General features: G+C 41.3%; 2 protein-coding genes across 2 annotated transcripts; both read left to right on the forward strand.

The window, feature by feature from the left end:
• The first annotated feature begins 812 nt into the window (after positions 1-812).
• On the forward strand, positions 813-17865 carry LOC114774828 (NACHT, LRR and PYD domains-containing protein 3-like). Its single transcript, XM_028966427.1, has 13 exons — positions 813-910; positions 4953-5130; positions 5884-5972; positions 6966-8850; positions 9021-9194; positions 9654-9657; positions 9741-9761; positions 10573-10739; positions 11277-11450; positions 11800-11973; positions 12089-12092; positions 13878-14029; positions 15051-17865. Exons 2-13 carry the CDS (start codon positions 4976-4978, stop codon positions 15094-15096), a joined length of 3045 nt encoding a protein of 1014 aa, XP_028822260.1. The 5' UTR covers positions 813-910; positions 4953-4975; the 3' UTR covers positions 15097-17865.
• A 3221-nt stretch (positions 17866-21086) lies between these two features.
• LOC114774844 (vimentin A2-like) lies at positions 21087-22819 on the forward strand. Its single transcript, XM_028966428.1, has 3 exons — positions 21087-21122; positions 22188-22283; positions 22359-22819. Exons 1-3 carry the CDS (start codon positions 21087-21089, stop codon positions 22572-22574), a joined length of 348 nt encoding a protein of 115 aa, XP_028822261.1. The 3' UTR covers positions 22575-22819.
• Positions 22820-24806: the final 1987 nt, after the last annotated feature.

The raw sequence follows: 24806 nt of genomic DNA on the forward strand, positions 1-24806 counted from the left end.
GTTCAGTCCTTAGTAATCTCACGACTGGACTACTGCAACTCCCTTCTAGCTGGTCTACCACTATGTACCATCCGACCTCTACAACTCATACAAAATGCAGCAGCACGACTGATCTTCAACCTTCCCAAATTCTCCCACACCGCCCCTCTGCTACGTTCCCTCCACTGGCTCCCAGTAGCTGCACGCATCAGGTTCAAAATACTGATGCTGGCCTACAAAGCCAAACATGGAGTAGCACCATCCTACCTCACAGCCCTTATTACACCTCGCACTACACCTCGTATACTCCGAGCCTCCAGTACTGCTCGCCTGGTCCCCTCCATCTCTGAAGGTAAAAGGAAAACATTCATCTAGACTCTTCTCCGTCTTGGCCCCTCGGTGGTGGAATGAACTTCCCCTCGAGGTCAGAACAGCTCAGTCACTGAGCACCTTCACACGACAGCTCAAGACCTTCCTCTTTAAAGAATATTTAGATTAAATTGTAATTTTCTTGCTGTCGAACTTTGTGTACAGAATCTACAACAGAGTGAATTAAATAGATGTATTCATAGTTGGGGTCCTAGTGAACCGGAATTGATCTCTTCATCGATGGTAACTTGAAAGCACGTTGTAAGTCGCTCTGGATAAGGGCGTCTGCCAAATGCCGTAAATGTAAATGTAAATACGGGACAAAATCCTGCCCCGTATCGATTAAAAACGGGCAGTTTCATTGTGAAATTCGGGACGGTTCCGTATTTTAAAGGACGGGTGGTAACCCCACCTGTAACAGGTAATTTACTTCCTGCTCCTCCTCCTCAAAACTGAAAGTGTTTCTTACTGCAGCAGAGTCGCCATGTTGGTGAAGACGCGCTTTTTAAAGTAAAAACAACCAGTCCGGATTTTAACACGTACGAACCGAACCCCAGCAGCGGTGAGTAACTTTATTGGAATAAAACTTTATTAAAGTGACGGTTAATCTGGTTTTAGTGAACGTAGATGTTTGTAAAAGGAAATAAAAAGCCTTTTCCAGTCACATCCCCGTCACTAATATACAAGTAGAGATGATGTGGGTGAAATTGTGGTGTTTAAAGCGAGGCTGCTTCTCCAGTTGCTTCTTATTCTTGTTTTCCGCTCCACCTCAGATCTTCCTGAAGTTACACTAAGCGGCCAGTAGGGGGAGAATTTAACTCCCACTGTACCGCCTACAGGCGGCGCTGTTTCCTGCTTTATTCTCTTCTCTAGCATTTAAAACTAAATCATGTCTTTAATAAGTGTGTCCTGGGGATCTGATAAGTACTCAAGCGCATTACATTCACTAAAAAACATTAAGTAAGTAAAGCTTTATTGTCATTTCATCCATATACATAGTACACAGGGAAATGAAATATCATCCTCCTGGACCCTAGATGCACCATAGAACCGCACCGCAGAACAGCATTTACAAACACCCCACATTATCAAACACCCTTATCCAGAGCAACTTACAATCAGTAGTTACAGGGACAGTCCCCCCTGGAGCAATTTAGGGTTAAGTGTCTTGCTCAGGGACACAATGGTAGTTAGTGGGATTTGAACCTGGGTGTTCTGGTTCATAGGCGATTGTGTTACCCCACTAGGCTACTACCACCCTACAGCACTCAGACAAAACAACAGTCAAAAAAAGAAGGGGAATTATAGTTATCTTGTATAATTATAAATATGTCAAAGTTCACAAATAAGATAAGACATAGTAGATGTACTGAAGAGTAGATAGATAGATAGATAGATAGATAGTTCAGGCAAGATGATGATTGAACAAGAAAAGTAAAGAGGTGCGATGTTGCACTTAAACAGTTATTGCAGATATTTATTGCACAAAGACACATAGAATGGGGTGGGACAAATAGAATAAAGTGAACAACAAATTTTAGGAAAGTATTAAATGCCGACATTGTCACCAGCATTAATGGTACGGAAAAGAATTCCAGCTTGTGACCATTGTTAGAAACTAGATGAGAGAAATATTCCACTTTTCCGCTTTTGACAGTTTCCTGGTACATGTTCAGTTTTTCCTGTAGAATTTCTAAAGACACCTGCAGCTGATTCTTTCTCCACATGCGCTCAGCCTTCCTGCATTCACGTCTAGTTTGGTCTAGCTGGCGTCGGGTTTAAGCTCCGGACGCGTGTTTTATACGGTGCCGCAGTGTCTAACATGTCTTGACAAGCAGATAGAATTAACAAGATCAGATCTTCAGTATTCTTACAGCTAGAGAGTGATGAAAATAACTCGACATGCTTAATACCAGCAGAGAGAATTTCAGCAGTAAAAAGGGGTGAAAAAACGCCAACGACACCGCGGTAAAACGGGGAACAGAGATCTGACATAAAACAGGTGATCAGAAAATACAGCATCACACAGTTTAATATCACACACAGAGATCCCGTATGATAAAACAACATCGAGTTTATGCCCCATCGTATGAGTAGGGCCGCTGATGGATTGGAGTCCAGTAGCTCCAAAATTTCTCTAGCAAGGGGCTTGGTGGGGCAAAATATGAATGTTAAAATCATGTCATGTTTCGGCACAATTACGGACAAGAAGACTGAAAAGTCGTTGACAAAATCCTTATTAGAGGTCCGATCTATCCAGCTCGAATAAGCAGGACTCAAAGCTAGAATAAGTTACAGGAATAAGGTATTTTTTAAAACATGGGCGTTTCCCGATAGAACAGCAGCAGCAGCAGCAGCAGCAGCAGCAGCAGCAGCTCCCACAAATGATGGAGAATTTTGCTTACAGTGGTGTGAAAAACTATTTGCCCCCTTCCTGATTTCTTATTCTTTTGCATGTTTGTCACACTTAAATGTTTGAACTCATCAAAAACTGTTAACTATTAGTCAAAGATAAGATAATTGAACACAAAATACAGTTTTTAAATGAAGGTTTGCGTTATTAAGGGAGAAAAAAAACTACATGGCCCTGTGTGAAAAAGTGATTGTCCCCCTTGTGAAAAAAGAACTTAACTGTGGTTTATCACACCTGAGTTCAATTTCTGTAGTCACTCCCAGACCTGCCACGCCCGTTTCAGTCAAGAAATCACTTAAATAGGAGCTACCTGACACAGAGAAGTAGACCAAAAGCACCTCAAAAGCTAGACATCATGCCAAGATCCAAAGAGATTCAGGAACAAATGAGAACAAAAGTAATTGAGAGCTATCAGTCTGGTAAAGGTTATAAAGCCATTTCTAAAGCTTTGGGACTCCAGCGAAGCACAGTGAGAGGCATTATCCACAAATGGCAAAAACATGGAACAGTGGTGAACCTTCCCAGGAGTGGCCGGCTGACCAAAATTACCCCAAGAGCGCAGAGATAACTCATCCGAGAGGCCAAAAAAGACCCCAGGACAACATCTAAAGAACTGCAGGCCTCACTTGCCTCAATGAAGGTCAGTGTTCACGACTCCAACATAAGAAAGAGACTGGGCAAAAACGGCCTGCATGGCAGATTTCCAAGGCGCAAACCACTTTTAAGCAAAAAGAACATTTAAGGCTCGTCTCAATTTAGCTAAAAAACAATTTAGCTAAAAAACATCTCAATGATTGCCAAGACTTTTGGGAAAATAACTTGTGGACAGACGAGACAAGAGTTGAACTTTTTGGAAGGTGCGTGTCCCGTTACATTTGGCGTAAAAGTAACACAGCATTTCAGAAAAAGAACATCATACCAATAGTAAAATATGGTGGTAGTGTGATGGTCTGGGGTTGTTTTGCTGCTTCAGGACCTGGAAGGCTTGCTATGATGGATGGAACCATGACTTCTACTGTCTACCACAAAAATCCTGAAGGAGAATGTCCAGCCATCTGTTCATCAACTCAAGCTGAAGCGATCTTGGGTGCTGCAGCAGGACAATGACTCAAACACACCAGCAAATCCACCTCTGAATGGCTGAAGAAAAACAAAATGAAGACTTGGAGTGGCCTAGTCCAAGTCCTGAACTGAATCCTATAGAGATGTTGTGGCATGACCTTAAAAGGTGTTTCATGCTAGAAAACCCTCAAATAAAGCTGAATTACAACAATTCTGTAAAGATGAGTGGGCCAAAATTCCTCCAGAGCGCTGTAAAAGACTCATTGCAAGTTATCGTAAATGCTTTATTGCAGTTATTGCTACTAAGGGTGGCCCAACCAATTATTAGGTTCAGGGGGCAATTACTTTTTCACACAGGGCCATGTTATTATTTTTCTCCCTAAATAATAAAAACCATCATTTAAAAACTGCATTTTGTTTTTACTTGTGTTATCTTTGACTAATAGTTAAATGTGTTTGATGATCAGAAACATTTTGTGTGACACATGCAAAAGAATAAGAAATCAGGAAGGGGGCAAATAGTTTTTCACACCACTGTAATTCCTTGTTGGTCAGTCTGTGGTATAGCAGCTCCTGCATAATTTAAGAACGTCTAGCTTTTTGTGGACATACTGCACATTAAAAACCCTGTTCTAATGCAGTTTCTTGATTCAGCACATCTGCTTACTGTTTAAACGCTTTATTTCTTCATTTGTTCGCTGTTTATGTAAATGTTCTGCAAACTTCTATTCTGGTCTGTGGTGTGAAAACGCCTTGAATGAAGAATGGACGTCTTAAGAATGGATCATTTTGCCTTTTTTGACAATTGAATGCAGTTATTCAACAGGCACATAGTCATGTACAGCAAGATGTATAGTTGTACATGTTTTAATATTTTAATAAAGACACATCTTGTTAACTACAGTCTAAATACAAATATGAACAATTGCATACCAAACATATACTTTACTATGGTATTACACTTAAATATTCAGAATTTCCTGGTCCAGCTGCTTCAGGAGGAAAACTGGAGAAACAGATCCAGAGTGTTGTGTTCTGTACTGTATTTCTCTAAAACTGTGTCTGTCCTGAAGGATTTTCTCTCTCTCTCTCTCTCTCTCTCTCTCTCTATCTCACTCTCTCTCCACAGGTTTAGGGGACTCTGTGTCTAAAATGAGTCTCTGTGGGGACGGTGAGGAGGGGAACACTGGTCCCCATCAGACACACCGACCAGAGTCTCCAGTGTCCAGCTTTGTATCTATGAAGAGTGACTGGTCCATGGATCGTCCTTTTAAATTCAGTGGAGCTTCAACCCCCTGTGATCAGAGGTGAGGAACAGATTGTGGAGTTTGGTGATGAACTGAATGAGGAAGTAAATCAGTTTGGTTTTTCCTGCTCTGGAGTTCTTACAGTGACCTGTAAGCAGAACCCGTCTCAGTGGGACACATCTGACTCCGTTTCATCATTCTTTTGACGCTCTTGACCATAGTGATTTAAATGTGTCTCTATACATAAATACAATTTAAGTATTTCTATTACAAATACAAGTAATGAAAGTAAATTAATTAACCAAATCTTTTCCAATAATTCTTTGTCTGACCACACACCTTACTAATAAGCCCAGGAACCATTTAACTCTTTATTCCTCAGAGGCCAAGACTGCAAGGCCAACTTTGTACAATTAAACAAACTTAAACACAAAATGGCTCCTACAATTAATACCTACAAATTAGACCAAGTAGTATTGTGTAGTAATAATGTCAGAGATCAAGTGTTGCTCTGGTGCTGCAGTTCAGCTGGTAATGAGGACATGAGGGTAGGAAACGTCTTTCTGTCCTGTCGGCTGGTTCTGGTCTGGTCACTAGTCTGGTCACTAGACTTCACCAGAAAGCCATTCACTCAACCTCATCCAAATATGCATCAATATTTTCATTTAAATTGAATACTTGGAATTTGCAATTTTTTTTTGGTAAATAATTTGACATTTGAAAATTGCTGTATGACAATTTATATATAAAGATGTGTCCATAGTGTGAATCTGAGGTGTTGAACGTTCTCTCTGTCCTCCTGTGTGTCTGCAGTGTGTGGACGACTGGAACACACACAGCTCCATCAGGACACCAGAACCTGATAACCAACGACCCGACCATCAACAGGAGCAGAGACACAAGTACGACTTTCATTACTTTTCACCTGAATATGTGGACTGGTGCTGCTGTAATTCCAGTTATAACACGTGTCCAGAAATCAATGTGATGTGAAGCCTGTCCATCATTTATTTCCTTGGAACGTGGAACCAATTAAAGTCCGGTGACTGTTGAGGTTAATTTTAAACACCAATTCTCATGTTTAGGCTATTAGTAGCAAAAATGGCAATAAAACAAAATATGAAACTTTAAAACCTTCCACAAAAGGACCAATCACAACCACCAATATACATACAGGTGAATATCTGACTTAAAACACAGAATCACTACACAGCAGATGGTGCTGGGGTGGTAGTAGCCTAGTGGGTAACACACTCACCTATAAACCAGAAGAGCCAGGTTCAAACCCCACTTACTGTCATTGTGTCCCTGAGCAAGACAGTCAGGATTGACTGCAGCTTGGCTCATCACCTGTGGCCTATTCTGACAATGCTTTAAAGCCAGAGATTTCCGCCCCTTCGGAAGGGACGGCATTTTCGTGGAAGTTTCGTATGTGAATTAGTGTATTTTCAGTTCTGGCAATCGCCACACGCCTGCGGGCAAGTTTATGTTCTTTATTTAAGTTAAATTGTTTTCAGCCACCGAGCCGCGTTTATGTTTATTTATTGTTTATTAATAGAAATCCCTTCCCAGCATGTCACACCTCTGCCCTCCCTCCCCCGTAAGTCCGTAGTCGTGACAAAGACACTTTACCCTGAGTGTCTCCAGAGGGGGACTGTCCCTGTAACTACTGATTGTAAGTCGCTCTGGATATGAGAGTCTGGTAAATGCTGTACATGTAAATATAAATGCTGGTCTCATAATAAAAAACACAAAACTTACAACAGTGAAAACGGTGAAGAAGAAAAGTAAAAGATTAATTGTATTTTTAAAAATCAGCAGAAGCAAACAAAAAGAGAAAAAAAGTATTTTCTTGATTCTTCTGACAGTCTGTGGATGTTGTTCTTCATTACCAGAACCTGATGTTGTCCTTCAGAGAGTCCTGGAGACTCATAAATCCAGTATGAAGAGGAAGGTGGAGCACATATGTGAAGGCATCATACATCCAGAGAACCAGACCCTCCTGAAGAGCATCTACACAGAGCTCTACATCACAGAGGGAGAGAGTGAAGGGGTGAATAGAGAACATGAGGTTCAGCAGATTGAAGCAGCACACAGGAGAAGAAGACGAGACACGCCCATCAACTGTAACAACATCTTTAAAGCCCAACCTGGACAAGAGAAGCACATCAGAACTGTGATGACCAAGGGTGTTGCTGGAATAGGAAAAACTGTGTCTGTGCACAAGTTCATCCTGGACTGGGCAGAAGGAGCAGCAAACCAAGACGTAGATTTCATCTTCCTGCTTCCTTTCAGGGGAATGAATTTGGTTAAAGATGAAGGGTACAGTCCTCATCAGCTTCTGCTGGACTTCCACCCTGAGCTTCAGGAGCTGGAGGACACACAGAAATATGAGGGCTGTAAGATGATCTTCATCTTTGATGGTCTGGATGAAAGCAGAATTCAGCTGAATTTCCACATTCAGGAACAGAAGCTGTGTGACGTCACACAGACATCATCAGTGGGCGTGGTCATAACAAACCTCATTCAAGGGAACCTCCTCCCCTCGGCTCTCATATGGATTACATCACGACCTGCAGCAGCCAATCAGATTCCTGCTCAACACATCAGCCAGGTAACAGAAGTGCGAGGGTTTAATGACCCTCAGAAGGAGGAGTTCTTCAGGAAGAGGATCAGAGATGAGACCCAAGCCAACAAAATCATCTCCCACATGAAGACATCAAGGAGCCTCTACATCATGTGTCACATCCCTGTCTTCTGCTGGATCTCAGCCACTGTTCTTCAGGAAGTGCTGCTCCAGGAAGACAGTAAAGAAATCCCCAGAACTCTGACTGAGATGTTCACCCACTTCCTGATCATCCAAACCAACATAAAGAACCAGAAATACAATGAAAGGAGTGAGATGGACAGACAGAAGCTCCTGCAGTCAAATAAAGAGGTCCTTCTGAAACTATCAAATCTGGCCTTCAGACAGCTGGAGAAGGGAAACCTCTTGTTTTATGAAGAAGACCTGAGAGAGTGTGGAATAGACGTCACTGCTGCCTCAGTCTACTCTGGGATGTGCACTGAGATCTTTAAGGAGGAATCTGTGTTTCAGCAGAAGAAGATCTACTGCTTTGTGCATCTGAGCATCCAGGAGTTTCTTGCTGCTTTCTGGGTGTTTTACTGCTATGTAAAGAAGAACATGGAGGAGCTGAAGATGTTTGTTACAAGACAGAAGAGAGAAATCACAAGAATCTCTTTGCTCTCTATCATGAGGACATTTTCCTCAAGACCAAAGATGCCACTAGATGATCTTCTGAAAGCTGCTGTTGATAAATCCCTACAGAGTGAGAACGGACATCTGGATCTTTTCCTCCGTTTCTTTCTGGGAATTTCACTGGAGTCCAACCAAGAACTCCTACAAGGTCTCCTGCCCCGAACTAAGAGCAGCTCAGAGAGTCTCCAGAGAACAAGTCAGTACATCAAAGAGAAACTGATCAATTTGAGGGAAGAGGATACTACCAACGACAATGTGATTACAGACAATAACGTCTCCACTGAAAGAGCCATGAATCTTCTGCTCTGCCTGCTTGAGATGAAGGACTCTTCACTGCATGAGGAGACTGATGTGTTGGTGAAATCAGGTAAAAATCTTTCTCCTGCCCACTGCTCAGTACTGGCCTACATGATCCTGGTATCAGAGGATGTTCTGGATGAGTTTGACCTGAAGAAATACAAGACAGATGATGGTGGTCGTGAGAGACTGATGATCTCAGTGAGGAACTGTAGAAAGGCTCGGTGAGTTCCTGACTGAAGATCTTTCAGTCTAACAGTTTATATCATAAATGTGCTGTTTATGCTGAACACAGCCCCACTGCATACAGCGTCCAGTAAGGACCAACAGTCACTACAGATGAAATGATCCATCAAATATCATGTAACACACAGCTGTAAATATGTCTTTACAGTCTGGACTACTGTAACCTCACTGCGTGGTCCTGTAAGACTGTAGCAGCAGCTCTCCAGTCACCAGACTCACATCTGACTGATCTGGACCTGAATTTCAACAAGATCCTGGATTCAGGAGTGGAACACATCTGTGTAGGACTGGAGTCTTCATGCTGTAAACTGGAGACTCTCAGGTTAGAACAAGACTAATCAGATTTTTCATCCATTTGCAATAGAACAAAAAGAAATTACAGGAATAAACAAATATCACAAAAAAATTTATAAAAGTATCAACATAACTAGATCTTGCTGTCATATCGGCGCCACTCTGTCATCTGATCCACATCTTCATGTCCGGTCTACTGATTCCAAGCCACGCCCATGTCTCCTCCACAGCACCTGTTCCCTTCTTTATTAAAGGACGTCCTGTGTCATTGTTCCCTGGCTGATCTTGGACCTGTGACCCCATTCTGTTTCTGCCACCGTATTGCAGAAGAGCTTAATGGTCCACGTCTGTGTAGGATTCCTGGTCTGGGTTCTAATTTCAGTCAGCGTGTCTCTTCCCAGTCTGTGTTGTAACCTGGTCTACGTTCCTCCATCATGTCTGAGTTCTCCCTGTGTCTAGGTCAGTGTCCGGCTCTTCTGGGTCTCAGTTTGGTTAGTGTCAGCCCGTGTTTGTGTCGTGATACTTGCTTTTCTGTGTGGAATTTTGTATGATTCCTCTTGTGTATCTGCTCCAGGTCTCGCAGATTTTCTCCCAGGTTTTCTTAGAAAGCAGGGATAATTCTATTTGAACAGGACCTAGATACGTGTCTTCAGGCCTTTATCTCTTGTAGGTTAGACTGGTGCAGTTCTCTCTCCTGACTGCTCTTCACAAAAAGACCACCAGACAGCTGCTGTAACTCCTTCTAAATCCTAACAAATACCAAGAGGAGAGAGGACATGAGTCCAGTTCTTCTCAGATCCCTGCACTGGTTCCCTGTCACTTACAGAACTGATCTCAAAGCTTTACTGCTTATTTACACTGAAGGGTTTAGTTCTGAAATATATTTCTGTAATGTTTGGTAGGTCTGGTAGATCAGCTGGGTTGAGGAGGCAAGTGCTGAAATAAAGTATTTTAGTAGAATTTACTGAAATTTATTTTCTGATTTTATTAATGTACAGTTATGGCCTAAATATTGCCATTCTGTACTTATGTCAGAAAATGCACCACTTGTCCGAGAAAAATGTTAAATTCCAAATTGCTTTGTTATTGTCGTGTTTATTTCTTTTGTTGGCACTGGGAGAACACAAAAAATCGGAGCCATTCTACGCTGGACATGATGACCGTCAACTTAAAGCCTGATTTTAATCGCTGTGAGACAAAACACGAGGACACTAAACAGGAAAGTGTCAACAAATGAAATAAACATGAAAATAACAAAGAATTTACAATAAATTTTTGGTTCAAGATGTAAATGCAGGGATGCAAATAATATGATTCATATAAATATTTTCATGCCAATAAACTTGTATGCATGTGGGTTTGTACATAATAATCTGATGTATCATCATGTTTCTTCCAGGCTGTGTGGCTGTTCCCTCTCAGCTGGTTTCTGTTCAGCTCTGTCTTCAGCTCTCAGATCAAACTCCTCACGTCTGAGACTCCTGGACCTGAGTAGCAATAATCTGCACGATTCAGGAGTTGAACTTCTCTCTACAGCACTGGAGGATCCACACTGTAAACTGGAGGATCTACGGTGAGTGTTGATATCAGGAATGAATATTAATATTTGATGTAAAATTATATTTGAACAAAAACTGCATATTTGGTGACTACATGAAATAAAACCAAAAGCAGTGAGAGGCCGAAGTCGAGTTTCACTTATTGGACTGACGCGTTTATAAAAACACAATCCAGTGTCGATCAAAGGTTCTACAAAACTTTATTCTGACGTTAAGATGTTATCAAGCGCATATTTACTGACAGCCCAGCAGTAGAATTAAACAGCTTATATAAGGTAACATGCAAGTGGTGGTGAGCAGTCAGTAAAGAATACAGCAAACCACGGTACAAATCCATAATTTTACAATAATTAACAGCTATAATAATGTCAAAATATATAAATACAATATCTGTAAAGATTCACATCACATATAACATTCTAATACCAGCATGAAGCATCTGAATAAATCGTTAAACGTGAAATAAATGTTTAAAACTGTGTTTATCTACAGGTAAATAAAGAGTAATAATGACATTCTAATAATCTGATGTATCATCATGTTTCTTCCAGGCTGCGTGGCTGTTCCCTCTCAGCTGTGAGCTGTTCAGCTCTGTCCTCAACTCTCAGATCAAACTCCTCACGTCTGAGACTCCTGGACCTGAGTAGCAATAATCTGCAGGATTCAGGAATGGAACTTCTCTCTACAGCACTGGAGGATCCACACTGTAAACTGGAGACTCTACGGTGAGTGTTGATATCAGGACTGAATATTAATTTTTCATGGAAATACTTTTGGAGAAAAAACATTTCAGCAGCAGAGTTTTATTATGATCAGTTTTATACAAGACGTGGTTTTATTTTTAGAAAGTGGTGAAAAGTTAATGTTCATCATGAAACACTTTAATATCCAGGAGAGAAACACCTTCAACATCAATCTGAGTAAAAACATCAAAACATCTGAGTAAATTATTAATGTGAAATAAATTATTAAAACTAAATATAAAATTCATGATAAAGTGTATGTGTTTATCTACAGGTAAATAAAGAGTAATAATGTCTGTAATAATCTGATGTATCATCATCTTTCTTCCAGGCTGCGGTGCTGTTCCCTGTCAGCTGTGAGCTGTTCAGCTCTGTCCTCAACTCTCAGATCAAACTCCTCACGTCTGAGACTCCTGGACCTGAGTAGCAATAATCTGCAGGATTCAGGAATGGAACTTCTCTCTACAGCACTGGAGCATCCACACTGTAAACTGGAGGATCTACGGTGAGTGTTGATTGAATGTTAATTTGTCATGGAAATACTTTTGATGTTACGTCCTGGTCTGGGTCACGAACGTGAACAGTTAGAAAGAGGGAGGGAAACGCCACAAACGTTTTAGGGAGGTCAGTTTAATAAATCGACACAGTACAATTCAAGCCTTGAAACAAGACAACAGTCACACCATGAAAAAGCACAGAGTAGACTACTGTGAACGGGGCATCTGTCTGGTGTATTTCCCCCTTCTGCCTTTTACTCGTCGCAGCAGACCACCGTCCACACACCTTACACAACACACTCACTCACACCACACACACACACCACACTCACTCACACCACACACACACCACACATACACACACTCACACGATGCACACACACACCCCTTTACTGTAAGAATACTGCTGTCTAATACTGTCATGCATATCTACTGTATAAAAGGACCAGACTGCCTGTTCCTGGTTAGACAACCTGTACCGCTGTACTGACTCGTCTCCTCGTACCAGAATATAAACTTACTCAACTTGGTCCAACAACACAACTGGATTATTTTCTATTAAGAGGAAAATAATTTTAACAAAAACTAATTATAAAATTCATGTTAAAGTGTGTGTGTTTATCTACTGGTAAATAAAGAGTAATAAGAACTGTAATATTCCGATGTATCATTATGTTCCATCAAAATATATTTGATGTAAATATATTTGAAGAAAACTGCATATTTGGTGACTACATCAAATAAATCCAAAATCAGTGAGAGGTCGAAGTCGAGTTTCACTTATTTATAAAAACACAATCCAGTGTCGATCAAAGGTTCCACAAAACTTTATTCTGTAAAACAGACCATATGGTGTGGGGTGAGAGAACAGAGTGTAGAAAAACTCTTTCTCCCTCCACACAAAGCACTGTATTCAACCACTCCAATTTGATGTTGCCTGCCAGAAAGAGGCATGGCACAATAGAGGTTAAAAATGAACAGTTTCTAATTTATTAACACCGGTAAACAATTATTGTAGTTACATGTGGATATTGAATGTAAAAAGGTACCAATGTTACAGAGAAAATAAAAATGAGAAGAAAGAGTAAAGGGGGTGAGAGAGAGAGAGAGAGAGAGAAAAGCCATGAGAAAAAAATGGGAGAAGAGAAAAAGACTCAGAAGCCTTCCGGCTTCCGATGGAAAAACCCCTGAGCAAGGAAGCTCAGACCCTTTTCCACATGTGAGCAGACCTTTATACCCCTGGCCTACAGGAAGTTGTCACTGGCCTACAGGAAATTGTCACTGGAGTACAGGAAGTTGTCACTGACCAATCAGAACCTGTTGTTTCTGATGTCACGCCCCTGGTGCCTCCCATCTGGGGAAGACAAAGAGAGTAGGCGGTCCTGGCGGCTGACACTTCACACATTGCCGTCAGACAAAAGGCATGTAAAACAGAGGTGTTGAATCTTCACGCACAACTATTGACACAGGAATGTCACATATCTTCTTGTAGACGGTCGCTATGCAAATCAAAAGCATGCTCGTGTGATGTCCATTCTTACAATTCTGACATTAAGACGTTATCATGCGCACATTTACTGACAGCCCAGCAGTAGAATTAAACAGCTTATATAAGGTAACATGCAAGTGGTGGTGAGCAGTCAGTAAAGAATACAGCAAAGCACGTTATAAATCAACAATTTTACAAAAATTAACAGCTATAAAATAATATCTCACAAATATAATATCTGTAAAGATTCATATCACCTATAACATTCTAATAACAGCATGAAGCATCTGAATAAATTGTTAAAAGTGAAATAAATGTTTAAAACTGTGTGTTTATCTACAGGTAAATAAAGAGTAATAATGACATTCTAATAATCTGATGTATCATCATGTTTCTTCCAGGCTGCGTGACTGTTCCCTCTCAGCTGTGAGCTGCTCAGCTCTGTCCTCAACTCTCAGATCAAACTCCTCACGTCTGAGACTCCTGGACCTGAGTAGCAATAATCTGCAGGATTCAGGAGTGGAACTTCTCTCTACAGCACTGGAGGATCCACACTGTAAACTGGAGGATCTACGGTGAGTGTTGATATCAGGACTGAATGTTAATATTTGATGTAAATATATTTGAACAAAAACTGCATATTTAGTGACTACATGAAATAAAACCAAAAGCAGTGAGAGGCCGAAGTCGAGTTTCACTTATTGGTCCAACGCGTTTATAAAAACACAATCCAGTGTCGATCAAAGGTTCTACAAAACTTTATTCTGACATTAAGACGTTATCATGCGCACATTTACTGACAGCCCAGCAGTAGAATTAAACAGCTTATATAAGGTAACATGCAAGTAGTGGTGAGCAGTCAGTAAAGAATACAGCAAACCACGTTACAAATCCACAATTTTACAAAAATTAACAGCTATAATAATGTCAAAATATACAAATACAATTTCTGTAAAGATTCACATCACATATAACATTCTAATACCAGCATGAAGCATCTGAATAAATCGTTAAAAGTGAAATAAATGTTTAAAACTGTTTATCTACAGGTAAATTAAGAGTAATAATGACATTCTAATAATCTGATGGATCATCATGTTTCTTCCAGGCTGCGGAGCTGTAAACTCTCAGCTGGTTGCTGTTCAGCTCTGTCCTCAACTCTCAGATCAAACTCCTCACGTCTGAGACTCCTGGACCTGAGTTACAATAATCTGCAGGATTCAGGAGTGGAACTTCTCTCTACAGCACTGGAGGATCCACACTGTAAACTGGAGGATCTACGGTGAGTGTTGATATCCGGACTGAATGTTAATAAGAAGTGTCTGTGTGTGTTTGTGTGTTTGCGTGGTGACAATGAGACATCAGTAGAAATGATCAACAAACTCATTCTTCTGTAAAAGCTACACATTATGAATATGAATAGAATATTAATAACGATTCCAATAAAGCAGCATTATTAAACCAAGTATTAACTTTGCATCAGTAGAGAGCAGCAAAGATCAGATCTGGTCTAACTGGACCTTCATTATACAGGAGAAGATTTAGGTTTAATCTTCCTACAGCAGTATAGTACTAACACTGTCCTGTTCTCTACAGAACCGATCGTGGTGACTTGGTTAAAATGAAGAAACACAAGAAGTAGCAGAAGAAAAGGATCAGCAGCTGGTACAGAACCTGTCCAACATAATCATGAACATCTTCACATCTTCAAGCAGCACACACACAGCAGCCTCTTCCTGAGGGAACACACCAGTTAGATGAATGGAGGATTTTCCTGATGAACATCTACTGACCTCTACTGAACCTGGACTGTGGGATTGTAAAATTGTAGATTCCAGGTCCATGACTGCCTGAAGTGCAGAGAGGGGAGAGTCTTGTTGGGGGTGGATGACCACTGGATTCCAGTATTAGGAGTTCTGTTTGGACCATTCAGGAACATCAAAGGACAATCTGATAGCTCTGCTGCTACCTTATTGGGAGCCAAATGTCCAGTATGAAGGAGGTCCCCCCTGTTATGATGTTTGCATGTCCCCCATGTTAGAGGACATCTGGATAAGCAGATGGGTGGCAGCTGCTTCTGTTCCATTTATGGAATAAATCATATGGCACCTTTTTAGCTGTGGTGATGATAGACCAGGTTCCAGGAGATCTAACAGCTTCTCGTCCCTCAGATCTTTCTGATGTGACAGGTCTTTCCCTTGTCTTTCTGAGACAGCATATGGTGTAAATGTCCTTCATTGCAGAAAGTGGCGTTCAGATGATCTTCTGCACCATCTTCTCCACTCTCTGCTGGGCCTCATTGTCTCATGCAGTGCAGCCGCCGTACCAGGATGTGATGTTCCCCGTTAAGGTGGATTCCACAGCTCACCTGTAGAAGCTTGTGAGGACTGAGCTTCTGTAGAACACTTGTTCTTGTTATGCTGATTAACAGCAGTTCATGTTATGCTTCTCAGAATGAGGGTAGAGAAATACATAGTGCGCATGTGCAGGAGGCCATGTTGATTTACCGTGGAAGAGCAGAAGTTCATCTGTCTGTAGCACTCGTGCAAGTTCTGTAATAAAACTGGACTCCAGAGTTATAAAGCCACATAAGAGAACAGGTTCCCATCCTCGCTTTCTTCAGACATCTGAGGAGGTAAACTCGTTGGTGGGCCTTCTTGGTGACAGCTGCAGCATGCTCTGTAAACTTGAGGCTGGCACTGAGGGTGACCCTGAGGAACCTGAAGCTGCTGACCCTCTCCACAGCATCTCCGATGTAGATGGGGGGGGTGAGCCGCATGTTCCTTCATGAAGTCCATTACCAGCCCCTTAGTTTTGCTGACGTTGAGAAGGACGTTGTTCTGCCAAGAGTCTGAACTCCTCTCTGTAGGCCGTTTCATCGTTGTTGGTAGTCAGGCCCACGATGGTGGTGACGTCAGTGAACTTGATGATTATGTTGGAGACGTGTCTGGCCACACAATCGTGTGAAATTGGTGTGAACAGTGAGATGTGAGGCGGCCTGGAATGTCATCTAGATTTTATTAAAAAGTCCGGCACAGACACATGAAACCAGCGACCACTGTGTCCCTCTCATCCAGGTCAGAGGATGAGTCCACACAGTCAAAGCAGACCTGCAGCATGTCCTCCTCCTCCTCATGTGTCCAGCACTCCAGGTCCTTTTCATGCAGGAGAAGCACGGCTGCGTGGTCTGACCAACCCAGATGCCCCCTAGTGTCCCGTGTAGCAGTGATCAAGCGTCCCAGCAGGAGACATGCTGGTGAAATGTCCACCTGGTTAAAGTCCCCAGATATGTTAAAGAATCTGTAAGATGGGAAATTCCAGGTCCATGGCATTTTGTGATCTTGTCTTTGGTGAAGAACCTCGCTTGTATCTTTATGAAGCAAGAGATCAGATGAGTGTTTTAATACAGTGTGTGCACTTTATCTACAAGTCCATCAGGACGTGCGTCCTCCTGGCTGGTAATGAGCTGGTAAAGTTCCCCTGGGCTGGAATATGAACTGCTGTCATAAACACTGAGCCGAATTCTCTCGGTAAGTAGAACGTCCTGCACTTGACCAGCAGAAACTCCATGTCTGGGGAGCAGTTTTATGAAATGATCTCCTCGTCCGTGTGTGCCGGAGTGATGTGGTTTTGTGAAGTGTATTTCTCTAGATGTGTGCTTTGTGTCTTTTATTTTCTTATTTTCTAAAGACTTTTATTTTGGTTACCTGTATTCTGGTGAGGATGAGAGGGAAATATAGTGACAATCTGGGTGTTTAATTAATTGTGGAATATCTAAGGGTGTTAGTGTTTCTGGTTCTATCAAATATGTTTCTGTATTTTCTGTTTAATTTATGGTTATTGTGAAAAGTTATATGAGTTATAAAACTCTGTATTGTATGGTAGCAGCCGTGCCCTTGGGTTAGTGGGTCGGAGACCTGGTTCCGTTCTCTTGAACACATGGCGTGGGCTGTAAGAGGTACGTGGGGTTGGTGCCCAGAATGTTATTTTGTATTGTAAATCATGTACATATTAAGAATATTCTGTGTGTGCGTGTTCTTATAATACTGTATATTGTAGAGAGAGGCGCAGGAAGGACGGAGACGCGATGTTGTGACGCGACTTTGCTTTTTGTGCAGAAAAATACACGTGGTTAAGCGATCTCTTGGTGTCATCTCGTCATTTGCTGTTCGAGGAGCAAAATAAAAAAATGCAACGCAGAAGAAGAAGTGCTTCATAACCACTGTGAAGAATGTAACCACCCTTTTAGCAGATATGTACATGGAAGATGAAGCTCAAGTGATTATTCTTTAAAGTGAAGTGATTGTCACATGTGATACAAAGCAGCACAGCACACGGTGCACAGAGTGAAATTTGTCCTCTGCATTTAACCCATCACCCTGAGTGAACAGTGGGCACCATGACCCGGGGAGCAGTGTGTGGGGACGGTGCTTTGCTCAGTGGCACCTCAGTGGCACCTTGGCGGATCGGGATTCAAAGCGGCAACCTTCTGATTACGGGGCCGCTTCCTTAACCGCTAGGCCACCACTGCCCCGTTCTAGGGGGACCAGTGTCTAGGTTCGTGGAGGTAATTGCTGTGCTATGTGATAGTCAGGGGGAAAAGATGCACAGACCAGGGGAGACAGTTAAATATAATATAACTTGCTATTATATTTCAATGCTGAATAAGAAAATGTACAAACAAACGGCCGACATTCACTATACAAAAAAAACACTTAAGACACTAAAAAATATATAAAACTATAACTTAATATTTCACTCGTAACAATTTCCAATGATGATAAACTCTCTCTTTTTCCTTCTTCTCAGGTTGAGTTGTTTTCTCCTGGTCAAATAAGATGCAACAGTGCTGGGTTACGTTCAGATTTCTCTTCTCTGTCAGATCTTGGTCAGTAGGTGCGGTCAGTGTCAATGATGTCAAGTCAAGTCCTACCTAACCGGTGACTTGTATGATGGAGAAAGAATGGAGAAGTCCCCTCTCAGACTGGTGAAGAATATCCGCTTTCCCAGCGGCTCCAGCTTTCAATTCTGACGTCCAAGAAAGGTGCAATGGGTCAAAAACACCTACCCTGCATAACAACAACGTACAAACTTATTGTTTCAGGCATAACCTTTAAATCATTATGGCCAAATCTCTGTAAAATTCTTAGTTTCTCAAAATGAAATAATTTTCCAAATTACATTACATGGAATACTAGTTTTTTTTCTGTATCCTTCTATGAAGGGTTGTTTTAATCTATGCTAAATGAATGACCACGTGTTTTAGTTTATTACCCATATAATTATGATTATTTACTCTTTTTAATCATTAATTATGATTTCAAGTTAAATTAACATTTAACTTCATGAACTAATTTATTATTCAAAATGAAATATTCCGCAGTTAGATTTAACACACCAAGACACACCAAGTACACGCAAACCCTGCATTCACAGGTTCTGGGTTATCTCAGGCGCTTTGGGTATTTCTATTAACGCTGGTTTTGGGGGTTAAAACCACTTTTATTCAACCGAAATTTGTCTCTCTCTTTCGCTCCTCGTGGTGCTGCGTTGTGCTGACTAACTTGCTAACTAAATGAGGGCGGGACTTGCTCCTCTCCTGCAATGGCGATACAGGACTGAGCGGCCTGACCAATAGCAAATAAACCAAATAACTTTAAATAATCATAGTTTTGTTTACCATGAAGTAATAAGAACAAAAAAATACACTTTACATGAGTTGCACCATCCCTAAATGAAATGAGGGAATCTTTCTACTGGGTTACACTTGGGTTCCAGAGCCAATGCTATGTGTCGAGGTGAGTCCGACTATATCTAGTCGCTTAACATCTTCCACCAGCTCCAGCTCCTTTCCCGCCAGAGAGCTGACGTTCCATGTCCAATAGCCAGTTTCCTTGTCCACGCATCGGTCTTCCAGAGACTCATCCATCCCAAAGACCGAATACCAAAACAGAAGAAGAGCAATGTAGTGTATGCTGTCCAGTGCGGTGAAGAGAAGCTGCACATCGGGGAAACCAAACAGCTGCTACACAGGAGGATGGCCCAGCACACAAGGAGCAACACCTCAGTGCCAGAATCAGCTGTGTACCTTCATCTCAGGGACAAAGGACACTCTTTTTTTTGGACGAGAGAAGATAGGTGGTTTGAGAGAGTGAGGGAAGCTTTGCATGTGCAAATCAACAAACTCTCACTCAACAAAGGTGGAGATAAATGTTTAAAAATGTTTGTTTATCTACAGGTAAATAAAGAGTAATAATGACTGTAATAATCTGATGTATCATGTTTCTCCCAGGCTTCGGTAGTGTAAACTCTCTGCTGGTTGCTGTTCATATCAGGCAGCTTCAAAGGATCATCAAAGCAGCTGGTAACATCATCGGAGCGTCTCTTCCGCCACTGCAGGACATCTTCTACAAGCGCTGCATCAGAAGAGCCTCCTGCATCGTGCTCGACCCCTCACATCCATCACATAAACTTTTTACACTCCTCCCATCTGGCAGACGCTACCGTATCATCAGGTCTCGATCCTCCAGGATGCGTGATAGCTTCTTCCCACAAGCCATCAGGCTCTTGAACACACTACCTGCACTCATACTTCCCCCCACACACACTCGCACTGTGGACTAACTCTGTTGCACCTCTGCACTTTATACCTCATTGCTGCAAATATGCACACGCTGCTATACGGACTACCTCTTCTTGTTGTACTGAAACCAATAACTGTACTATCACTACTGTTGTTTATTTGCACAGTCTAAACATTATCACTGGTCACTTTTTAACACTTCATTTTTAGCTAAATTGTATATTCTGTATCCTATTTATTTATATATTGTATTTCATGTGACGCATCTGTTTTCTGTTTTTTTGTTGTCTACTTTTATGTTGCACTGTAAACTGGAGCCACAGCTTCTCGTCTCTCTGTATATCTGCACAATATATAGAAGAGATGACAATAAAGGTTACTTGAACTTGAACTTGATCTCTGTACTAAGGTCGAAGATTTCTGCTGCCCTCTGGTGGATTATTAATGTTACTGCTATATTAGAGTTGTCTGCTGCCCTCTGGTGGATTATTAATGTTACTGCTACATTAGTGTTGTCTGCTGCCCTCTGGTGGATTATTAATGTTACTGCTATATTAGAGTTGTCTGCTGCCCTCTGGTGGATTATTAAGGTTAAACCTCTTTCCGAATGCACTGCAAGCTGTGCGCACCGAAGTACCACGAGATAATGGCTTTAAAAACTCTCTGTCTAACTTAAAAAAGCATATTGAGGTAAGATGAAAGTTTCTTATTATCAGTCTCTTATTGGCATAATATTGTAGTGATGAAGTGATGTTTGCTGTGCCTGGGTACATGCAGACATGACATGGTTTGCTTGCTAGCAGTAGGCTATGATTTAACGTTGAAATTCTTAGCCAAATGTTATCTGAGCTTTTATTATTTTTCCTTTTTTTCTCCACTTTTTTTTTTTTTTTTTACTAATTTTACAGTTGTTTGTGTGATTATATATAAGCTAATTCTGCAAAGCTGTAGTCAAAAACGTTTTGAGCTCTACAGCTGGTTGATTTAAACACATTCTAAGTCTACACAACATAATAGCATAGACGGAGAAGAGAATAATGGTGGCCAAAATGATGACTATGATGAAGAAGAGGAAAGCATTGACGGTGTTGAATTGGTTGATACCTTTTGGACGAAGTTGACAACTTGGAATACCAGCTTCCCAAGCACCATCACTGTGCCACCTCCTGTTAATGATGAGTAGTACACATATAAGGTTCTTTAATATATTTGCATTGTACTAAAATGGACATGTGTGACTAAAACAGGTTTTACATTTTAATAAAACACTGTAGTCATGATATAACCCTTCAAAAAAATTGGGAGGTGGGTTAGTGCATTATAGTGCACTGTGGCCCCTAGGCTTTTGTCCTTATTGGCATTTTTCCTCTTACATTACTTTTACTTTTATACTTTAAGTAGTTTTAAATCCAGTACTTTTATACTTAATCAAAAAGCTTGAATTGATAACCTTATTATCTATACTTCTACTTCAGTAATGACTGTGAATACTTTTGACACCGCTGAGAAATTGTTAAAAGAGAAATAAATATTTAAAACTGTGTGTCTATCTACAGGTAAGTAAAGAGTAATAATGACTGTAATAATCTGATGTATCATATTTCTCCCAGGCTGCAGTTCTGTTTCCTCTCCGCTGTGAGCTGTTCAGGTCTGGCCTCAACTCTCGTATGTCTGCTGCCCTCTGGTGGATTATTAATGTTACTGCTACATTAGTGTTGTCTGCTGCCCTCTGGTGGAATATTAATGTTACTGCTACATTAGTGCTGTCTGCTGCCCTCTGGTGGAATATTAATGTTACTGCTACATTAGTGTTGTCTGCTGCCCTCTGGTGGATAATTAATGTTACTGCTACATTAGTGTTGACTGCTGCCCTCTGGTGGAATATTAATGTTACTGCTACATTAGTGTTGTCTGCTGCCCTCTGGTGGATAATTAATGTTACTGCTACATTAGTGTTGTCTGCTGCCCTCTGGTGGAATATTAATGTTACTGCTACATTAGTGCTGTCTGCTGCCCTCTGGTGGACTAATGATGTTACTGCTACTTTAGTGTTGTCTAACACTAACACACGCACAGGCGCACACACTGCAAATAAAGTGGAGTGAAGTGGAGAAGAAGAAGTAAAAAGTCCTTCTGTCTTTCTTCTGCAGTTTGCTGACCTATCTGAAGCTGCCACTCGTAATACTGAAGCCCTCCGCCGCCAGGTGCAGGTTCTCACCTGCGAGCTGGACGCTGTGAAGGGCGCGGTGAGTCTCCACCCACTTCCAGCCACACCCACCCTGGGGTAACCTCCACCTCACTCTTTTATCTGTTTTGCACAGAACGAGTCTCTGGAGCGGCAGATGCGGGAGATGGATGAGAACTTCTCGGTGGAGGCCGGCGGCTACCAGGACAGCATCGGCCGCCTGGAGGAGGACATCCACAACATGAAGGACGAGATGGCATGCCACCTGCGCGAATACCAGGATCTGCTCAACATCAAGATGGCACTGCACATCGACATCGCCACCTACAGGAAGCTGCTGGAAAATTTATGAACATTTCAAGTGCAAAATTCTTTCTGGTTTGACCCAGGACATTTTCGAGCTTCAAATTCTAGACGTTCACATTATAGACCCCTAAAATAAATAAGGGTTATATTCAGGAATTCTCTGACTTTTTAGCATCTATTTTAGCAAGTGCTGAGAGAGTTTTAATACTGCATGACTTTGTGTATGGAGTTTAATGCCATGGGTGGAACTGTGTGTGAATCTGATATATGATATATGGAGCATTTCTGATGTGTGGCCTGATGTTAATGATTAATGAAGTAACTGAATCTGGTGAATCTCTTGTGTGGTGTGCTCTCTGGACCTTGTCTGATTACCAACAGAAAGGTGGTGGCACTGGCTGCTGGGCTTGTAGGTGTTAAGGAGGGTGATGGTGAGGGGAAAGAAATTGTTCCTGGGTTGGTCCTGGTCTGAAGGCTTCTGTATCATTCTGAGGTCAAAAGATTTTTCTAAAGTTAAAGTGATTGTCACATGTGATACACAGTGAAATTTGTCCTCTGCATTTATCCCATCACCCTGAGTGAGCAGTGGGCACCATGACAGCAGTGTGTGGGGACGGTGCTTTGCTCAGTGGCACCTCAGTGGCACCTTGGCGGATCGGGATTCAAACCGGCAACCTTCTGATTACAGGGCCGCTTCCTTAACCGCTAGCCACCACTGCCCCCACTGCCTCTGGTTCTTGAGAGTGACAGGTCCTGGATGGAGGACCGGGAGACACAGATGATCTTTTCTGCCCTCCGTACAGTTGTAAGGAACGTAGACATTTTCTTTGGATAATCCTTAAGTATAAGAATCCCTTAGCAAAATCCGACACTACCACTCCTATAGCTTTACTTTACTTTATTTAGCAGCCGCTTTTATCCAAAGCGACTTACAAGAGGAAGACACCAGCAATTCTCGTTCGATTTCTATAGAATATTGAGTTTACAAACTAAGAGGCCTGATAAGGCTCAAACTTGTCAGTGAAGAGCATGAGAGATTGTTAAGTGCTAGACGAAGAAATATTATAATGTATTTATACATTTTTGTATTGTTTTGTGCAATAGCTTGATCTTCAAACTGCCTTAAAGCACAAGCGTTAAGGCAGATGTGATTTCTAAATCTCAACTCATAAAGTTAAAAAAAAAAAAAAAGACTATGATGAAAAAAGCAAAACAGTGTAAAGACTAAAATGTCATAGCACAATAATTGTATGATAACAGGTTCACCAAAGTACGATGTTTAGCGAATGGTTACAAAGTTGTACGGTCCAGTGTTTACACCACAATAAATTATGCTCTCTGTTAAAAAAAGATGTTTAATCTTTAAACAAAGGTTAGAGCTGTAACCAGGAGATCTTATGTCATGGATGTTTGAGAAGGTTTGAGTGTCATTTATGATGATAAGAGTTCATTCAGTCTGGATGATGGTTTCTTAAAAGCTGAGATGGGAGTTTTGTCGTTTGTATTTTACTTTGGAGTACATAATTTAATTGTAGATTGTAAATGTGAAGGCACTTTTAAGTTAATCATGAAAATAATTATGATATCAACTAAGTTATGTATTCTTATAAAAATTTAATATTGACCTTATTTCACACCAAATCAAGCATAAAATCCTCACTGACAACTACAATCTTTTGACACAAATACATACAATATACACAGTAAAATGAAAGAAGTGATTGTGAAACACTGCAGCACAGCACACGGTGATACAACAAAATGCGTCGTCTGTATTTAACCATCACCCTTGGTGAGCAGTGGGTGCCATGACAGCGGCCCGGGAAGCAGTGTGTGGGGACGGTACTTTGATGAAGGGAACCTCTTTGGCGGTTCAGGATTCAAACCGGCAACCTTCTGATTACGGAGCCACTTCGATAACCACTAGGCCACCACTTCACAGTGAACAAGAAAATAAAATGGGCAAATACAACGAAATAGACGGTTGTTTTGTATTACCTTTGAGAATTATTCCCCAGGATCTGACTGGGACCATAAAAACCGTATCAGCACCGAAATGAGGCTTCTATGTGGTCTTTACGGCCCTGTAATCAGAAAAGCGTCTAACAATAAGGCGGCGAAGGCCACTCACAATATGGCGGTGACGTCAACGTACAACGCTGCTAATTATGACCACATATATCTATATCATTACTGCTATATACTCAAATATTACTCTATACAGATGTATTATGATATTCAACCGTGGTTGTAATTGCTCAATCGTTTTTTAATAAAA

This window comes from Denticeps clupeoides, chromosome 2 (genome assembly GCF_900700375.1).
Source record: "Denticeps clupeoides chromosome 2, fDenClu1.1, whole genome shotgun sequence".
NCBI classification, from domain to species: Eukaryota; Metazoa; Chordata; class Actinopteri; order Clupeiformes; family Denticipitidae; genus Denticeps; species Denticeps clupeoides.

What these genes read in the sequence shown, in the direction of transcription:
- LOC114774844 (XM_028966428.1), top strand. Translation starts at nt 21,087, where the DNA reads ATGATGACTATGATGAAGAAGAGGAAAGCATTGACG. An exon ending in AGAAGAGGAAAGCATTGACG is followed by an intron (nt 21,123 to 22,187) that starts GTGTTGAATTGG and finishes TTTCTTCTGCAG; the next exon opens with TTTGCTGACCTATCTGAAGC. An exon ending in TGGACGCTGTGAAGGGCGCG is followed by an intron (nt 22,284 to 22,358) that starts GTGAGTCTCCAC and finishes TGTTTTGCACAG; the next exon opens with AACGAGTCTCTGGAGCGGCA.
- LOC114774828 (XM_028966427.1), top strand. Translation starts at nt 4,976, where the DNA reads ATGAGTCTCTGTGGGGACGGTGAGGAGGGGAACACTGGTCCCCATCAG. An exon ending in CAACAGGAGCAGAGACACAA is followed by an intron (nt 5,973 to 6,965) that starts GTACGACTTTCA and finishes CTTCATTACCAG; the next exon opens with AACCTGATGTTGTCCTTCAG. An exon ending in TCTCGCAGATTTTCTCCCAG is followed by an intron (nt 9,762 to 10,572) that starts GTTTTCTTAGAA and finishes TCCAGGCTGTGT; the next exon opens with GGCTGTTCCCTCTCAGCTGG.